This window comes from Sinohyriopsis cumingii, chromosome 3 (assembly GCF_028554795.1).
Source record: "Sinohyriopsis cumingii isolate HCF-2022 chromosome 3, ASM2855479v2, whole genome shotgun sequence".
In the NCBI taxonomy this organism is placed as follows: Eukaryota; Metazoa; Mollusca; class Bivalvia; order Unionida; family Unionidae; genus Sinohyriopsis; species Sinohyriopsis cumingii.
In genome coordinates, this window is record NC_142963.1 from 1,852,486 (window position 1) to 1,870,776 (window position 18,291).

Sequence of the window (18,291 nt, forward strand, 5' to 3'; positions counted from 1 at the left end):
AAAAAAAAAATTCTCCATCTTTTAAAATGTTCTGTTTTACCTTGAATTGGGACTCAAAGATATGTCACTACGTATATTTTCCGTGCGAATGTGCACAAAACACAGCAGAACGTAACGGTAAACCGCTGACATCGCGCGGGGAACAGCAATAAATTTGCTAATTCAACATGTTATGCAGATGTTGGGAGCCAATATATTTGAGCATAAAATATTTAAAAAATTTGCCTAACCCTAGTAAATAACGGATATATTTTATCTAATGGGTCAAAATTTAAGTATTTTCATTCGTGGCTTTGCATCCACTCAATAAATAATATCCTTTACTCACTCGTTCTAGCAAATATCCTCTCAATATTTATAATGGTGAAAATATAAGATTTCTCACCATGCCATGCGACGATTGAATGTGTGCCTACAAGTTATAACTGCAGCCAACAACATAAACGAGCACTTTGTGAGCTAAAACAAATAAGTAGAAACTGCATTACATTTTCATATATGGAAATTTATTTGGGCTGAAGAAATTTGACTCGACGCCGTTTGCGTCTCGATAAAGGTTATTTCCCCTTACTTCCTTGACAACAGTAATAAAACAGCAGTGATGCATGGCTGAGTCGGACAGACTTTGTTGACAGATATGATCAAATCGTTTTCAAAATGTCGAAAATGTAATTTGTTGTGACAGATTGGGTCATCCCAATCTTACCGCTTTCTTAAGTCACAATCAGTGCATGAAAGCGACGCGAATTTACGATAAGGGGGCTCGATGGGTGGGTGTGGTGCTGTACTGAAGAGCGAGTTAACCTTCTGTACTATGTCGATGTGGTCATGCAAAGCGTATGTTATCTATGCGCATCTAATCATCTTAAATTAAATGTAAAATTTGGTTCTAAAATTTAATACCAATTTAATTTAACTAAAGTCTGTTCAATACTGATTATTGAATGATCCGTACCTAAACTGCCATCCAGAAACATCCAGACGAAAATGGTTGATTGCCATGGACTTTTACAAAGGTGGCCAGGTACTAAACTTGGTCAAGAAAAGATCATGGTGGGTCTAATCGTCAAAATTGAGGGTTGTATGAATTTTTGTTCAACATGCGTAGCTTTTATTGTGATATCATAGCGTGCAACATTCAAACAAGTTTGAACTTGATCACGCCTTTAGGTTGACCTAGTCCAAAAATGTCCACATACTTTAATATTGAGTTTGTCGTTTGTGTTTTTCGGGGCGCGAAAATAATTACCATCCAAAGGAGTATGGATGTATGAGGATCCAAGTAGAGTGACTAACCGCCATTTGAAGGTATGTGATTACGTTGTAAATATCTGCACCTGTTCCTGAAATAGGTACTGAACGCATACATGGATTGTTTGACTTTAACTAACAGCGCATTTACTCATCTTAAATTAAATATTAATTGTTGTCGTACAATTTAATACTAATATTGCTTGAACAAAACCTGTTCAGTCCTGATTATTGAACGCTCTGCACCTTACCTATCATGGAGAAACTTTCAGACTAAAGTTTTTGATCGCCATGGTCATTTACATAGTGGACAGGTACTAAACTGGTTCAAGAAATGACCACATCGACATACACAGTATAAGCTTCGACTCTGGAGCAAGTATGACAAATGATGCAAATAAATTTTGTCACAAAAATAGTCATATATGAACGAGAGGCGAAGCCACGAGTTAGAATATCTAGCTTTTGCTACCATAATTTATAATATATATTATTTATCTGCCTAAATACTATCTCTCTCTCTCTCTCTCTCTCTCTCTCTCTATATATATATATATGTATATATATATATATATATATATATATATATATATATATATATATATATATATATATATATATATAAGGTACTTAGGCAGAAAAAATAATATATCCTCTATTTTACAGTACCGATCACAGAGAGTTATTATAGTATATGTACTTATAAATATGTAGCATTATTGCAGGTATGCATAGTGTGTGTGTGTGTAAGGCATAGAGAAGCGAACACGTCTCGTCACACCATATAATTGCATTCTTTTTCACTTCAACGGGAAGTTAATAACGGTTCTTTATTCACATAAATACTATCGTATTATCGGCATTGGATATTCTTCAGGTAGATACATTATAGGATCAAAGCGTATGTACTGTACCTTCGTGAAGAGCATCCATCACGATGATGCGAAAGTGCCAGAGGAAACAAAGAATGCTAGCTTACTGTTTTCGTTTTGGAGTGAACTTTTTTAACTAATCAAGTCCTTTCGAGATCTATTTATCCCTTTTTCAATGCTAACGACACAATCAACGAACACTTGCAATCACAACAGATAAACACAATTTATTGTTGTTGTTTGAGGGTGTAACGCCATTTTCAGCACATGACAGGCTGCACATGGCGTCCAGTATAGCTGGTGGAAGAAGAACCCGGGAAACCCCATTAAGAACAACCAACCCACGAGAAGATACTGGCAAAATTTCTCGCAATTACACATTGGCCAAACCCGAAACTCGATCCCACGTGGACAGATGTAAGATAGCAGTGCTCGGTAAAGGCGAGCACTTTAGACCACTCTGCCACTCGAAGGCCCCAAAACACACAATATATTTACTGACATACTTTATTATTACGGTAATAAAGCAAGGAAAAAGCACTTGGTTAGGTTTGCAACGTGCTTTATTATATCTGTTTTCTGCGTAATATTTGACATTTTCTTGACAAAACGAGCTCTTGATGATCCGGTACATTTTGAAAGATTGTCATATATACGAAGCATTCGCTTTGCGTGGCAGGATAATCTTAAGCTCTTTTGTGATGATATGCTTGTGTCTTGTGATTTTCAGCGTTATGCAGCTATCATATCTGTGCATTAAATATTCCCAGAGTAAGTCTTTGCTCAATATTGAACTCTGCGTGGATCTTTTTGTTTAGGCGAAGCAACCTTTTCAAGTCCTTTGCTGGAATTGTATTCGCTATCTTATCTTTCATTACATTTTTAATGAAAGTTGTAAGTTAAATCATACTAATTCAAGAATGATGTTAAGTTAATTGCAAAATGTTATACAGATGTTACATATAGTTAGAATAATTTGAAATGCAAATAAAACAATTGGCTTCAAGCTGACATGTTCGGATGCCCGGTAGAAAGAAAACAACAACCAAAAACAGAAAAACAAAAACAAAGCCTAACTTTTACAAGGTTTTGTAAACTTTGTCAAAAGATAAAATGCAGCGAACAATCTAGAAATGGAAAAATTGGAACAAATAAAAGTACAATGTTTGAAAAACGTTTTATGTGTTTCATTGGTTTTATTCCTGGTACCACTGCTATGATGTAAGAAGCTATTGAGATACCCATCGTTAAATTGAAGTAAAAACGTTAAATTGAAGTACACATCGTTAAATTGAAGTACACACACACAACATTAAATTGAAGTACATACACACAACGTTAAATTGAAGTACACATCGTTAAATGGAAGTACACACACACAACGTTAAATTGAAGTACACATCGTTAAATTGAAGTAGACAACGTTACACTGAAGTACACACCGTTAAATTGAAGTACATGCCGTTAAATTGAAGTACATATCGTTAAATTGAAGTAGACAACGTTACACTGAAGTACACACCGTTAAATTGAAGTACATGCCGTTAAATTGAAGTACATGCCGTTAAATTGAAGTAGACAACGTTACACTGAAGTACACACCGTTAAATTGAAGTACATATCGTTAAATCCTTATATATGCATCAAAATCCTAACCTTACAACTAAAACATGACAATGAAGCAATTTACACTGTAATGGAAACATCAAAGATAATGTATTTATGTTCAAGGTGAACCACGTGACAGGTGACTGCTATTGGCAACATGAATGTACTTTGGACAAATTTACCTTGTTCATTCAGAACTGTATTTTTTTCTTCAGAATGACTAATGTACAAATGGACGACAATGAGTAAAGAAAATAGTATTACAGTTTTCCCCAGATCCCTCGTAGCTTGAAATCCCATACATAGATCTGACAAAATTTTAGAAACAATAATATTACAAAATTGGATACAAATAATCTGATTTTTAATATATTTTAGGCTGTCAAGTTTTGAAGTGGGAACGTATAAAGCATTCACTGGTTAAGTACGTCAGTTCATATATTTTTCTTCCTGTTTTAATAGAAGTAATAAAGGTGACATGTACAAGCATTTAAGTGTTTACGAAAGAAATGTAGAGTCTTGCTGGTTTTGGATCGTATTATGTAGTTATATGTGATATTCCATGCATGATTACGCTTAATGATAATCTATTGTGCAAATTCTGTAAAAGACACGTAAACATCTGTCTGGCCTTTGCTGGATTGTATTTAGACGTACAAGACTAAACGTGGTATCTATATTTTGTAATCAAGCGAGGACAATAACTTGGCAATGGCCCACTGATTGTATACCCTTATAGACAGTTAAGGGCTGATCTGTATCCACCGTACCTGCAATAAACATGAGTATTATTTTAAACTTTGTAATATGAAGCAACCAAATCCATCAATGGGTTGAATTTAATTGGATGGACGGCTTTCGTCATACCACGGGTCTAAATTAGATGGGAAATAAGGTAGACGCTAATTATGTTATGTTATGTTATGTTATGCATGTATGCATGTATGTATATATGTATGTATGTATGTACGCATGCATGCATGTATGTATGTACGTATATATGTATGTCTGTGCGTGCGTGCGTGCGTGTATGTATGTATGTATGTATGTATGTATGTATGTATGTATGTATGTATGTATGTGAGACTTTTGACTTTATACGTTTTTTAAGTTGCCAAGTTTTAAAGTTTTAAGTAATCGTTGGCAGTATATACAGGATTCTTCTGATTTTGAAAACGAAAACAAGTGGACTTTCAGTAAACCGTTTAAAAAAATAGCTCATGAAATTTAACAGAGATGTAAAACGTTCTTTGTAGATTCCTATTGATTGTAGTTTATGCATATTTTTTAATAAAAGTGTCGACGTTGAAGGCATATATTTTATATTTGTAGTTAAATATATAAACATGGCTATATCAAGTCATTCGCAATATACATTCTTTAGGACTGACATGTATCGGTGTCATTTACCTCAACCGTATTATATCGCCTATGAGGAAGGACTATGCGCCTGTAGTTCAGGGTATGTGATGCTCGTGTTAATTATACGAAGAACAAACAACGCTGACCCTGCTCAGTCAGCCCATTATGCGATGGCCGTTTTGGGTCAAAGCCAGCCCATTATGCAATGGCCGTTCTGGGTCAACATTTGCTGTGTGTTTTACATACGCAAATATTCCGCGTCTAGCTAGGCATTGTAAATGCTAATTAATATCATGCACATGATGAAATGTTGTATAAAGGCGACATCATGTTCCACACTAAATAATGCCGACTAAAATAAAGGTAACATTCATCATAGTACCACAAGTATAGAAGAGTGTGATGATTTACAGTACAGGCTGTTATGTTCATCCCCACCGCACTAACTTGGAATCCTTGATTGTAGAGGTATTATCTCTTTGGGACAGTAAGTATTTGAGTAGATTTTCAGTTAAAATTTCTCGAAAAATCTCCTAATATCATCTATCCAATAATATGAGCTTTTATTTTCCAAATGTATTTGATATATTGTTGTTTTTAAAGTTTAATAAACCTAGGGAACCGCTCCGGTTGCTTAGTGGTTAGAGCGTCCGCCTCGGATGCGGGAGGTAGTGGGTTTGATCCCCGACCGAGTCATACCAAAGACTTACAAAAATGTTACTAACAGCTGCCTCGCTTGGCGTTCAGCATTAAGAGGTTAGTGTTACGACTGGTCGCCCTGGTATCAGGATAATGTGACTGGGTGGGACATCATGCTACATGTCTGCGGCATGATGACCCATTGATAGACATCACTATAAAACTGCCACATTGCAGACATCGTAGCAATATGACTGAAAAATTGTTAAAGCTCGTTAAAAATCCAAATCACAAACACACATAAACCTAGGATATTTGCTGTTTGTGTTTACGTACCCGTGTATATCTTTATTCGATTATAGTGATCATTTATTGATTATGGGGAGTATGTGTTAGAAAGATATTTTTCAAACCTGCCCATAAGACAATCAATAGGAGCAGACATCATAATGTTCAGTATTCACGAGACTTTATGGTACCAGGATGAGTTTCAAAAATGGACCCTTCCTAATTTCTTAACCTGATGAATTATCTGGATATTCTAGTATATAGATGTTTAGCAATTTTGACAGGAATAATTCTTTGTATTGGATGTTGGGTCGTGTTTTGCTGTGCATGGCATAAAGCACCAAGGCTTAATGATCAGTCAAACAAATGTGAAGCAGAAAATGATGCAACTATGAAATTAGGGTTTCGTGATGTGTGGTCTTTGGATGGTTAAAGTTAAATACTTTAAGAACAGTTCAAGTGATAACGACTGTTTACTTGGCCTTGAAGTCCTTTGAAAAAGGGGAAACATGGACATCAAGCCAGACTCACGCAGAAATTGTTTCATTTGTTCGGTGGTGGGGTATCTTACGCGTGACAACATTAATGAGTATAACGCTTTCATTACGAACTAATCGGATGCGCTGTGTGACGTGAAATGAAAATTCTTCTGGACTAGCTATCGTCTCCTTCTAAGTCAAGCGATTTTTATTTTCATGTCTTAGCTTTATAGAATGATCTTTGAATGGTTTTAATTTAGTATCATTACATTATTTACTTAAAAGGATGATGTTTAATCTTATTTAGACAACCAATTTAATCGTAAATTTCATTTTTTTAAAAATTATAATCATCGTCTCTTTCACTGACCTCCATTAATACATCTGCTGATAAATCTGAGATTAAAATTTTCGAATGAATTGTAATTCCCTTTTCATGTTTTGTAGCCGTGATCTTTATTGCGGAAAGTAGGCCAGTACGTGTTCACAGTTTAGCCTGTATCCAGCTATGTCAAACTGATTGTACTGGGGTTTTCCCCAGCAATAATGTTTTATTTTATTATACATACAAATTGTCCATGTTACAGTTTGTTTAGGAAGATGGTTGTCTGCCTCCCATGTAGGTTTCTCCTTGACAGGGGTACAGTAACGTGTAAAGTCAGAAACGATTGACTTTTTGTAAATTTAACTGAAAAAAATGAGCCCGCGAACTACACTAAGTATCTACATCAGTCTAAATAAATAAATGATGGCAAATCACCGTTTTGTGTTTGTTTTTGTTTCAAAATCAGAACTCAAACAACTTCGACTTTCTGAAGGAAAACCGTCGGTGTATTACTCTTCCATCATGATAAATTTCAGCTACTGTCCTATAACCTGACATTCCGACAATCGCACTAATACCAATAAACTTGAAAAACGGCAAGAAAGTACACGTCAGTTCGTCTTCAAATGAACACAAGAAACTATACTCTGAAGTACTGCGTTTAAAAAATGTTTAAACTCATTATTCTGTAACATTCGAAGGTTGAAAACAATAACCCATACGGTTTTCAAGGTTATGAACATGCAGTGTCCCACATACTTAAAATATTTCGTATTAAAAAAAAATCAAATTTGTCTTATTCTGTTAGGTATGCAAGCACATTGGAGATGTTCCAAATGTAAGAACAAGTAGGTATTGTCTAGTCTTTATGCAACGGACAAACCCTAGAGTTCTCTTAACAAAACGAATTTTATACGGTTACCGTCCAGATTTTAACCAGTTTAAATCTTTTAAAAGACTGGATTTATTTGTGTAAATGCTCAATTTATTAACATGAATAAGATCCTGCCATTTTATGTTAAGCGTTCAGAGTTTATTAGATTTAGCTTGCTTGTTCAGAAGCACATAAATTGTCTCTGACCGTCGTTTTTTTCCCCCCATTGGTATTAGCTTGCTTCGTTTTACTTTAATCAATAGCGCTAAAATTTAAGTGTAATTCTTTATTCCGCAGTGTTTTCATTACAACACCCACCCACCCACCCCCTTTCAGGCAGACAGACCCCGCTCCTGTTTCCCCAAGTGAAATATCCCGTTTTCTCTCGGTGGGCCCGTCCGACCCTGACAATGTATACATTTAATTTTCTGCGTGTAATTTCATATTAGAATGTTTTTCATGAATATCTATTTTCTCTTCGTGAACTTTAAGGATATAAATTAGATTATTTTTTTTTACTTTAAGCTTAAGAACCAGATGCTAAATTAATATCAAGCTTATTAGTAAATGATATATTTTATTGACATATTCGAGGAATGTAAATGTTAACTATTATTTAATTGTTGTAGTCGGTGAAGAGCTGCAAGGACCTAACGTTTCTTAATTGTAATATCATAAACCTACTTTACATCAGAAACAAAATTGCTTATGTCGATTATGTACGTTACGACCACCATTAAAAGACTACCTTTCTCATAACAGGGAAACATCTACAACACTAAGCGCTTAGCACTTAGCAGACAGCATCAACGACGATTGGCTGGATTGCTATCCTAGGTTTGAGGGTAACGAGAACGACGGATTTTCAAGAGTCTAACATGATGAAACTGGATCCTTCTCCCAAGCTCACGTGGTTATTTAGGCACAGTATTTTTCTATTACTGATTATTATAAATACGAAAGTTTTGAATTGATATAATAAATGCCTTCATTTAGTTATTATTTAGTTAAATTACATAACATGCAAGAAATATTTTGACATCCTTGCAAGTTTGTTTAAACATCTTTGCTAACAATATAAACGTCGACACACTGTACCCTATTTGTCCCAGTTACCTAATCCCGAATTGCTCTTTTTAAACGGACTATTCTTTTGCAGAATGTTACGACCTTCAACTGAAGTAAATCATTGATGGAATTCCAGCAGAAACGACACTAAGAAATGGAAAGGTTGACAGTCAGTAGTTTTTACTATTGTAGCGTTTGTCAATCACATTTATTATCTCCTTTAATCAATTTAGGATTGTCGACAGTGTTAATCGAAATTTAAAAAGAACGAATCCCTTTATACATAATACAGTACATCAACGTTTACTTTTACTACAGCTGCAAAGTGTTCAGACCCAGATCTGGTCTGAGGCTATGCAGTTTGTTATAAGAAATCAATAGAAGAAAGAAAAAATACAGACCCTGATCTGGGCGGTTGCTGCACCATACTTGCCTGTATTCCTCCTTCTGAGCAGAAGAATTGTATGTTTCATATCATCGAAATCGGATGTCTTGTAGTAACCATGAAATAAGCGAAAATTGGTACCACACAAAAATAGCGAAATCATTGTTTATTATGTTCTAAATACAATGTAAATTTGCATTCTTATGGAACTATGATTACAGGATCACTGATAGAATAATGTTCAGAGTTTCTGATCGCGTTAAACGATACCTTTCGAGCGTTCCTACTTTTACCTGTAGCATAAGGTCTCGTGTGGCCTGCGTTTCGCGTGACCCGTATTGCGTAGATTAATGATACAAAGTTTTCAGATGAAAATGTTTGGATGGTGTTTTTGACCTTAACGTTAGATAATACAGACTCCAATACAGAAAGGATAACAGCATTTTATGAATATCTAACCGTATTTTCTGCGTCCTGGAAATGTACCCATCCCACCGTCGAATCTTATACCCAAGCGTCATTGAAATGTACCCACCCCACCGTCGAATCTTATACCAAAGCGTCATGGAAATGCATGGAGTACAGACGTATTGAAAATAAAAAATAAAAAACTGAAATAGATATCATACATCGTGTCAATTTCAAGGAGTGGTGAACTCATGTACACATATTTACGTCTTATTTATATAATGTAACAATATTGGGCTTTCATAGAGGTTCATATAACCACTTATAACGTGTATAACCCTCCCTATTCTCCCCCTCTCTCTGCAATAAAGGAACATCGATAAGGACGGGGACGGTACGTTTGTTGATACGCATGGTAATAATAGATGGTAATGATGGTGACAGTGCAATTTCTGACGAAGAGATAGCAATGAGGTGACAATGGTTTGGTTTGGTATTTTACGGTACAGCAATACGTTATGGTTATTTAGCGCTGAGGCAGTTTGGGTAAAGTGCCATGCCAAGGGACACACTGCGGTAGTTGACTCTGGCTAATCCATTGGTTGGATTCGAACCCGCACCCTTTTGTTGGTGAGATCAACACACTAGCCACTTAGCCATCGCGGCTGTTTGGTGACGATGCTATTGATACAGATTATGTTGACTTTGATAATGAAACAGGGACTTAGGTGTATCAACATGAACCTTTCATAACAGAAGCAACAGCAACAAAAAAATAGTGCTTCACCTAGTTCATTACATTTTCGCAGAATTTTAAAGCACAAAACTCAGAATGACATCACTACGTCCAACAACAAAGAATAACGTCAGTGCTCTTTTCCGATCATATAATCTATGATTCATACAGAAGACATCAGGCTACTGCTAAATGCAAACAAAACTTTGTTGCATACTTCGATACGTTGAGTTTTTAATTCTGGAACGCTTTAGAAATACGAATATCAATCTTGAAAACGAAATGGTATCAAATTCAGACGATTGCCCCACGTTTGTCTTCCTGAATTAGCAAAAGGCGGTTCAAGCAAGTTGAGATGCACGAAATATCCACGTATATGCATTGGTTTTCTGACAGTATCAGGTAGTTATACATATATGCATAAACCCCTGGCTATATGACTATATTTTTTATAAATAGAGCATACCTATTCAACAACGATTTGTTATGTCAGTACTATTTTAGGCCGTGCGTGAATTATGCCGTAACTACTCGTGCACTTTCAGTTTTGCTAATCTTGTGACGGCCTTGGTCCGATACCATACAATTCCGACATTTTTATTTTTTAATTATCACCCTTCAATATTAATTATATGGTCAGCGTATGCCTTAGTAGGTTCTATAATTATATGAACCGTTTCCCAAACGTTGCTGTTTTGGACAATGCTACACCAATTTGTATGCTTTATATTATGTTTTTGCTGGTGACGGCCTTGGTTCTATACCATACAGTTCCGTCATTTTTATTTTTTTAATTATCACCATTCAGTATTAATTATATGGTCAGCGTATGTCTTAGTAGGTTCTATAATTATATGAACCGTTTTCAAAACGTTGCTGTTTTGGACAATGCTACACCAATGTTTATGCTTTATATTGTGTTTTTGCTGCTGATGCGCAATATCACACATGTATACCATAAATAACAAATTATCCCGCTTTGAGTAAGCAAGTATCAGTAAACGCAATAACATTACTCATAATTACGTGTAGCAAATTAAACGGCAGTACTATTCTGGAATCCCCCGTGTATAGATAGATGTACGCCGTTATCAGCAATAGATAATAGAGCATATATAAGGTCATCACTGACTTTGCTTCCTCCATGTACACATTTGTGAATGTCGGCGATCCAGACACAAAGACGTCCTTAATACCATACGAAGTAAGTTTCATACTGTATTTGTTTTTTTTCTTCATATTATTTCGATAATGGGTAAGACTTTTATAGGAAACCTTGTGAACATGTGCAGTTTGACACAGGTGTTATATTTAACTTTATATATATATATATATATATATATATATATATATATATATATATATATATATATATATATATATATATATATATCGCAGTGTGTCCCTTGGCATGGCACTTTACCCCAACTGCCTCAGCACTAAATAACCATAATGTCTTGCTGTACCGTAAAATACCAAACCAAACCATTGTCACCTCATTGCTATCTCTTCGTCAGAAATTGCACTGTCACCATCATTACCATCTCTTATTATTATGCATATCAACAAACGTACCGTCACCGCTCTTATCGATGTTCCTTTATTGCAGAGAGAGGGGGAGAATAGGGAGGGTTATACACGTTATAAGTGGTTATATGGACCTCATTGAACGCCCAAAATTGTTACATTATATAAATAAGACGTAAATATGTGTACATGAGTTCACCACTCCTTGAAATCGGCACCACGTATGATATCTATTTCAGTTGTTTTTTTTTTTAATTTTCAATACCTCTGTACTACGTGCATTTCCATGACGCTTTGGTATACGATTCGACGGTGCGTGGGTACATTTCCATGACGCTTGGGTATAAGATTCGACGGTGGGATGGGTACATTTCCAGGACGCGGAAAACACGGCTAGATATTCAGAAAATGATGTTATTCTTTCTGTATTTGAGTCTGTATTATCTAACGTTTAGGTTAAAAAAAACCATCCAAACATTTTCATCTGAAAACTTTGTATCACTAATCGATGCAAATATGGGTCACGCGAACCGTAGGCCACACGAGACCTTACACTACAGTTAAAATTAGAAAAAAACTCGAAAGGTATCGTTTAACGCGATCAGAAACTCTGAACATTATTCTATCAGTGATCCTGTAATCAGAGTTCCATAAGAATGCAAATTTACATTGTATTTAGATCATAATAAACAATGATTTCTCTATTTTTGTGTGGTACCAATTTTCGCTTATTTCATGGTTACTACAAGACATCCGATTTCGATGATATGAAACATACAATTCTTCTGCTTAGATGGAGGAATACAGGCAAGTATGGTGTAGCAGCCGCCCAGATCAGGGTCTATGTTTTTTTTCTTCTACTGATTTCTTATAACAAACTGCATAGTCTCAGATCTGATCTGGGTCTGTCCACTTTGCAGATGTAGTAAAAGTAAACGTTGATGTACCGTATTATGTTTACATGGATTCATTCTTTTTAAATTTCGATTAACACTATCTACAATCCTAAATTGATTAAAAGAGATAAATGTGATTGACAAACGCTACAACAGTAAATACTACATACTGTGTCAAGTTTTCCATTTCTCAGTGTCGTTTCTGCTTGAATTCCATCTACGATTTACTTCAGTTGAAGGTCGTAACATTCTGCAAACAAATTGTCCTTTTAAAAAGTGCATTTCGGGATTAGGTAACTGGGATATATATATATATATATATATATATATATATATATATATATATATATATATATATATATATATATATATATATATATATATATATATAATCATATAGCTCCTTTGATATCATGGGAATATTTTGTCCTCAGCTGCAATAATTTTCTTAAAACATGACTGGCATGACATGGCATGAAGTGACTAAATGGATTAAAATTTATTTATTCACGCTCCGCCTCATAGTAAATAGTATATTATAATGTCATATCCACAGAGACTATATAAGTTTAGTTGATATCTAAATAGGGTAAACAAAATATAAATAAGAATCAAACATTTTCAAAGAAAAATATATATTTATTTGGCTGCTCCTTTAAATCATACAAAGTGACAGATCAAGTATATGCCACTATTTGTTCCATGTTCAAATTGTAGGTGACCTCCACCACCTTGATATTTCATTATTCAGTTAAAGAAGTACGAAATTTAAATAGTGTCATTTTCACGTCAGTTTGAAAAAATTATACAGAATGAAGAGTTAGAAGGGACGACTTACCTTCAACAGAGACGAGAAGAGTATCTCAATACTGAAATCATGAATTATCTATAACCATGGAAACGCAAGACTGTTCCAGGTTGTGAACAATTTAAATCTTCTTTGAAGAGAGTTCTAGCTAGTATCAGCTGAGAATATCTTAAAGACGTATATCCTTTCTCAGAACCAGAAAAGCATACTGTGCTTTGATACATGGTTTATATCAATGGTCGGTCATGAATATGGATTCAAGTGCATAAAGACTATCTTAGGAACTGCTTATATATCACTTTAAAAAAACACACAAAAACACAACAACAAATAACAAATATTGAAATCCCATGAACTCTTTTCTTTTTTTCCCACCTTCTATTGATTGTTTTTCAACTTTGGTAACTAAAATAATATGTACAGTATTAGCGATGTTGAAATATATTTGTCTGATTTTGTTTGGGATGAATTGGAACTTTTGCAAATTAATATCGAACTGAAACAGAACGAATCCTTGGTGACGGTACTCTTACTACTAAGAGCTAGTTTGACACAAAATACGCCTTTTCAACAACACTAGTTTATTTAACAGAATGATTGATACATCAACATTTATTTAGATCATAGAAACTTTAAATATTATTTTCGTCACAAAACAAATTTGTAATGATCCTTTTAGGATTTTGATTTATTTAGTTTGTTTTGAAGGAGACTGGAAGGCAAAGAAATAATTGAAATAAAATAAAAAGTCAGTTCCTTGCAATATATTAATCACTTGTGAAACCACATTTGAATATTTCTTTGTTCCCTTTTTTCATTCAATTAGTAAAAAAGGTTTACAAGGAAGTATTTCTAGATTTCATTATTTGTTTCAGAACATACGTATGGGCAACAATATAACTTTCCCTAGTACAACTCCTTTTCTGTACGACGAACCTTTCTGGGCTTCATTCGACTTTTTTCCACGACGTACAGGACGACATTATCACGTTTTTCGTGGAAAGGCTTACAGCCACAAGGGATTCTTTTCGAGAACTAATGTGGTGATTAAATTTCTTAGAAATGTTATCAAGCCACTAGCAGATGACGTAAATTACGAATTGGTGGCATACCTTTCTCGCACCAGGAAGGCAAAAGAAATGGCTGCAGAATTCAATAACCTAGGAGGCATCAACAAGGATTTCTGGGTAGAGTTTGCCGCTGCCGCTACTGCTTACAAAGATACCGTCTCTATATTGTCCGTTGCAAATAGGAGTGAAAATGAAATGGTTATCATAGAAGAAGAGGTAGGGAAGGAATTATGCATGTTTGTATCTGAGAAGGGCCAGAGGAATTTGTCCCTGAAACATTATCTGGACACTTTCTGTCATTATTCCTACCAGAAAAGCAATGGATGTTATCTAATCTGCAAACTGGTCGGACATGAACACAGAGGAATGTATAGTCTAATATGTCCGTGCATTCATTCCACTGAAAAGGAGTTTGGTATCACAGATAATGGAGAGAATGGAATAGAGGAATTCTTCACATTCCATAAGTGCAATGAATTATGTAAAAAACTGAATTTAAACCGTCGTTGAAACTTACTGAATTGTATGGATTTATGTGTAGACATGAAGACTGTACATGGTGTAGTTATTATATTAAAACTAGTTTAGGACAGCACGCTGTAACTTAAGACACAATTGAGTCCTGGTGAAAGTAACTGCTGTGAGGAGAGAAAGAGTGTTTTGAATCTTTAAAAGTAGTGATGGACTAATTATGATAGAAAAACATCAAAGCTGCATACCTATGGGCACAAGTTATTATGTTACAGAAACGAAGCGCGGGCTCGAAAGTTTTCCGCAATTTTTGTCCCATGTCTCCCAAATCTTGACCCTATGCGCCCCTCTACCCCGTGCGCTCTTTTTCGCCAGATACAAAATAAAAAATGCGCCTATAACTTTTTATTAGTGGATGTCCATACATGTCTCTTTTGGCGCAAGCAGTTGTCAGGCGAAAGACACCGTAAGATGGCATATATATATATATATTTGGCGCAAGCAGTGGTCAGGCGAAAGACACCGTAAGATAGCATATATATATATATATATATATATATATATATATATATATATATATATATATATATATATATATTAAAACAATGTATCATACAATGAAAACATTTGAAGTCTGTGACGCTGGCTGAGTTGCAAAGCAAAGTGTTTGACGGACGTTCGCTTAAGGTATCTTCGAGGTTGGCGTGACCCCATTGGCGTGGAAGATTTAATTTATTTTGAGGTTGAAATAATGACAACAGAGACTAAACTTATGCAAATGCATAAGATAATTTACCATTTAATTATTGATTTGTTATTGGAGAGTAAAGAAATTGAGAAAATAGAGGTGCTTATTATAATAAACGCTGGTAGATAACGAGTGCATACTAATGTTAAAAGATCTTTGACGGAAATTGCACGGTGCAGCTCCATGCAGGTTAACTAGATATTCAAATATGTTAATGACTGCACGAGATACGTGAGCGCATGATCAAAGGTTAATTTGAATAATGTAAGTGTTCAAGGAAAATATGATTTTACAGCGCAGACTACTAAGTTAAGGTTGCACAACACAATTACTAGTATTTTATTTTATAACACTTTCAGTGCAGCAATCCTATATTAATTTCCTTTGTCAGTCTCAAACGGTGCGAGCTCCCCAACTTTGGAAAGTGAGGGACACAGTGTCCCCTGCCTTTCGGACACTTCGAAAGGTGTGCATGATAGAATGTCGATTTCCCTTGTCTGTTAACTTGGAGGGTTGTTCGTAATTAAATTATATTGCTTCACACAAGTTATTATTGAATCACACCAACCCTCTGGATGTAGACATGATATTTTACGCTTAGAACGTGATAGGATGTATAAGCTATATTAATTTCAAGACTAATACACATTATATAATTAAATCACAATATATTATATTATATATGTATATGTAGGGTAGTTATACTTATATAAAACAATTAAACAGCCAGCGGAGGCATGACATAAGATCGCTACGTACAAACTGGAAAATAAGATTTGTTGACAAGATTCTGTCTCGTAGCTTTTGCGAATGCAAATTTCCAATGGGCACATATTACGTCGAAAATCAATGTTGAAACAGGTTGATAATCGCGTTCTACGTCGTACCAGACCAGCGTATAATGAATTTATCCAGAGTCAACGCTTATTGGTCATTTTTTCGGAAACGGTAACTTCATACGTTATTTAAGAACATTCTTTCAGAATAATTGTATGAAAGCAATAGAACTGACTGTATGAGAGCAATATAATTGACTGTATGAGTGCAATATAATTGACTGTATGAGAGCAATATAATTGACTGTATGAGCGCAATATAATTGACTGTATGAGAGCAATAGAACTGACTGTATGAGAGCAATATAATTGACTGTATGAGAGCAATATAATTGACTGTATGAGTGCAATATAATTGACTGTATGAGAGCAATATAATTGACTGTATGAGTGCAATATAATTGACTGTATGAGAGCAATATAATTGACTGTATGAGCGCAATATAATTGACTGTATGAGAGCAATATAATTGACTGTATGAGAGCAATATAATTGACTGTATGAGAGCAATAGAATTGATTGTATGACGGCAACAGAACTGACTGTATGAGAGCAATAGAATTGATTATATGACAGCAACAGAACTGACTGTATGAGAGCAATACAATTGATTGTATGACAGCAATAGAACTGACTGTATGACATCAATACAAATGATCGTCTGACAACAATGGAACTAATTAATGACAGCAATACGATTTACTGTGTGACAACAATATAACTGTATGACATCAATATAATTTATTGTATGACAGCAGTATAACTGATTACATAACAGCAATATAATTGATAGTATGACAGCAATACAATTGATTGTATGACAGCAATCTGATTGTATGACAGCGATATAATTAAGTGTATGAATGCAGTATAATTGATTGTATGACAACAATATAATTGATTACATGATAACAATATAATTGATTGTTTGATAGCAATATAATTGATTGTATGAAAGCAACATAATTGATTGTATGACTGGTCCTTGCACACACGAAACGTTTTGTTTAGCCGAGAGAAATAGAAGAAAATGGCTTGCCCAGAACTTGCAAGTTGTGGTGCTTCATACCGGCTCTAAACTACATATATTTGCTTTATTACATGATTTCATAAATGTTCCGATTGGCACTTACTTTATCGAGTATGAACTTTACACTGGGGTCGAAGTTTCACAAAAAAGTGGACCAGTCTACAAAGACAATCATTTCTCACCACAGCAACCATTACTGTATCATCAAAAAGAATATTTTAATATATATATATATATATATATATATATATATATATAAAGAGAGAGAGAGAAAGAGAGAGAGTCCTAAGAAAATGGCCACTGAAAGACTATATTGAGGATTTGTTATTATGTTATAATTCTTGCTTGTGTTATTATTAAAATCTATCTATCTATCTATCTATCTATCTATCTATCTATCTATCTAAATGGAGAACAAAGGCAGTAAATATACATATTAGAATAAAGATTATCATAAATCGGATTCTACTTTTCTTTGAGTTTTGCGTTTCCTGTCTCAGTACGTAATACAACCTACCATTATTATGTGAGCAAAGCTACATATCCGGATATGGGAAATGCTAAGGCCGTTAACCGAAATAGTTTTCTCAAATACAAAGCTAAGACTGC

The 18,291-nt window shown here is 34.7% G+C and overlaps 1 protein-coding gene across 5 annotated transcripts; it reads left to right on the plus strand.

The window, feature by feature from the left end:
* The first annotated feature begins 589 nt into the window (after positions 1-589).
* Positions 590-18,082, plus strand: LOC149802340 (uncharacterized). Of its 5 annotated transcripts, none has more exons than XM_089951554.1 (3): positions 590-668; positions 8,461-8,620; positions 14,402-18,082. In XM_089951554.1, the coding sequence occupies exon 3, from the start codon at positions 14,411-14,413 to the stop codon at positions 15,104-15,106; it is 696 nt and encodes a 231-aa protein (XP_089807680.1). In that variant the 5' UTR covers positions 590-668; positions 8,461-8,620; positions 14,402-14,410; the 3' UTR covers positions 15,107-18,082. The 5 variants fall into 5 exon arrangements, with proteins under 5 accessions (XP_089807680.1, XP_089807683.1, XP_089807681.1 ...); XM_089951557.1 differs by having other exon boundaries at positions 8,461-8,611; XM_089951555.1 differs by lacking the exon at positions 590-668 and adding an exon at positions 878-1,308.
* Positions 18,083-18,291: the final 209 nt, after the last annotated feature.

Bases quoted from the DNA above. Each gene is read 5' to 3' on its own strand.
- LOC149802340 (XM_089951553.1), top strand. From the start codon at position 11,440: ATGTACACATTTGTGAATGTCGGCGATCCAGACACAAAGACGTCCTTA. The intron at 11,500-14,401 runs GTAAGTTTCATA...TATTTGTTTCAG, and splicing joins CGTCCTTAATACCATACGAA to AACATACGTATGGGCAACAA.